At 59.6% G+C, this 2,252-nt stretch overlaps 1 protein-coding gene across 1 annotated transcript; it reads right to left on the reverse strand.

Annotated features, from left to right (window-relative positions):
* Positions 1-1,430: 1,430 nt before the first annotated feature.
* On the reverse strand, positions 1,431-1,751 carry EMIHUDRAFT_46954 (hypothetical protein; the record flags this gene model as incomplete). Its single annotated transcript, XM_005772214.1, has 1 exon — positions 1,431-1,751. A coding segment is annotated over one exon (321 nt), but the record flags the coding sequence as incomplete, so codon positions are not given.
* Positions 1,752-2,252: the final 501 nt, after the last annotated feature.

Below are 2,252 nucleotides of genomic sequence, written 5' to 3' on the forward strand. Positions count from 1 at the left end.
CATCCATTCAAATTTTCGGAGAGAAAATCACGACGTAAACCCTCCCAAGTGGGTGATCTGGTGCTTGTAGGGCTTGATAGTGGCCTGCCATGTCACAGGAAGGACTGTGGTTGCAGGAGAGTACCACCAGCCATCACTTTAGTTGGTATAGTACCCCACCTTCACCCGGCGCGTGATTTCTTTTTAGTTTCCCATAAGTAGGGTAGGTAGGTAGGTAGGTAGGTAGGGGCACCGCAGTGGCCGGTCAGGTTTTCCCAGAATTTCAGCATGCTGGTTGCTGGCCGCCCCAAGTCCAAGCAAAAAGAATACACAGCTGCTGAGTTGTTTTTTTACACTCTTTTTCCTCTCTCACGTGCATTCGAGGAGGACTGTGACCGGGTTTGCGATGAGACTGAGGGGTTGGTCGGGGTTTATAGTGCTGTAACCGACCGCCTCTCTCATACTACATGTAACACCCACCTCGCGAGCCGATCTCCGAAAGTGGCTCCTGTCCTCCTTCGCAATGTGCATGAGCGATCGCGACCGCGAGGTGGTGCGAGAGGCGGCGCGGGAGCGGATCCGCCCGGTGGAGGAGGCGGGCGGGGGAAGATGATTGATGGAATGGGACTGGGGGAGTGAGCGCGGCTCGCGGTCGGTTGCCGAGTCCTGCCATCCCCCGTGTCGCGGAAGAGCGAGCCGGCTCGGGTTCGAGTTCTGAGGCTGTCCATGCTCGGTGGATCTGTCTTGTCCTCCCCCCGACATGGCACGCCAGAGTGTCCCTTGTAATGCAATAGCTTGTGATGCGAGAAGCGTGCGTTGTGTTCTTGTGTTTTTATCCGCTTTCCCTCTGGCTCGACGAGCGGCTGGGTTCCAACTTTTTGCGGGATATGGTATGGTAGGGTCGCGGCCCAAAGGGTGGGGGGGTATGGTCCTGGCCGCCCAAGACTAGCCCTCGCCAGGGGTGGGGGGGTGTGTATGGTCCCTCGGCCCCTCCCTCTACTGCCGCCGCCGAGCCCGCAGCGCCATGAGGTAGGAGCACGCGCCCGTGTCGCGGAGCTGCTGCAGCTGCTCCACGCTTACCTCCACTCAACCAGGTCTTGCATGCCTCGCAGTAGACCATGCGGAGATCCTCGGGCCGGTTCTGAGGAGTCCCCGCTCCAGTGACCAATGTATTACCGCGGGCATGCCCCATCCGTGGGTGGTCACCCGAGCCGGTGCATAGAAGGCGTGGGCGAGGCCGCTGCGGTCCTACCGGATCGATCTTGTACATTTTTGGTCGCCTCACGCGACCGGCAGTCGTCCGGACGTGCAGAACTCCGAGCCGGGCAAGCCGTTGGGCTACAATGCACAGGCACCACACCGTCCCAACCCTCATCAAAACACCTGCCTGATGATGGTCGCAAAATCCGTTATCAGCGTAAATCGAGCTCGCCAGCATCCTTGCGGCGACGAAGCGCTGCGGGAACATCGCCTGTCAGTTGGTTGCCGGACAAAAGAGATAGCTTCTCCAACACTGTGCATTGGCCCAGCGCCTCAGGGATCGGACCTGTCAGCAGGTTGTTGTGCAGGTAGAGCCTTCTCAGTGCTCTACATGCGCCAAGTGCCTCTGGGATAGAACCTGTCAGTTGGTTGCCGTCCAAACCCAGCTCCTCCAATGCAATACACTTGCCCAGTGCATCAGGGATTGGGCCACTGAGCATGCATGCATCCATGTACAGAACCTGCAGCTGGGCGCCAAATCCGACAGCTCGCTCGAGAACACCCCATGCACCTGAAGCTGTCACCCTGCTTCCTGCCAGCTCCAGCCGAAGGTCAACGAGCGTCAGTGGCAGCGATGAAGCCAGTAGGCGCACCATATCGTCGTCACAACGCGTGCAGTTGCGCAGTGACAACGACAGTTTGCGAAGGCCAGAGCTGGCCACTTTTGCTGCCACCGACTCCATGTCATCTCCCTGCTCAAGCAGAAGCCGCCAAGACGCTGCAGCAAATGCGCCGTGTAGCCGTGCGTTCGTCGCATCATAGGCAGGGCAGCCCTCAAGCACGGGCGCCTCGAGCGCGTCGCCACGTCGTCCAGCCATATAGTTGAGGATGTGCGTCTGATCCCTGGCGTACGATGCCTGGCCGGCTTGGACATGGATCCCAAAACTGCGCCGCATACGATCAGGCGGGAAGGACGCCTGTCGACGTGCCTGTGCTGCTGCCTCGCCTGCATCTGCTGGGCATAGTCCACTGGTGAGGCCGACCGCGCGTAGATTCCGCACAACTGGAAGGCG

The sequence above is a fragment of the Emiliania huxleyi genome (assembly GCF_000372725.1).
Source record: "Emiliania huxleyi CCMP1516 unplaced genomic scaffold EMIHUscaffold_362, whole genome shotgun sequence".
NCBI classification, from domain to species: domain Eukaryota; phylum Haptophyta; order Isochrysidales; family Noelaerhabdaceae; genus Emiliania; species Emiliania huxleyi.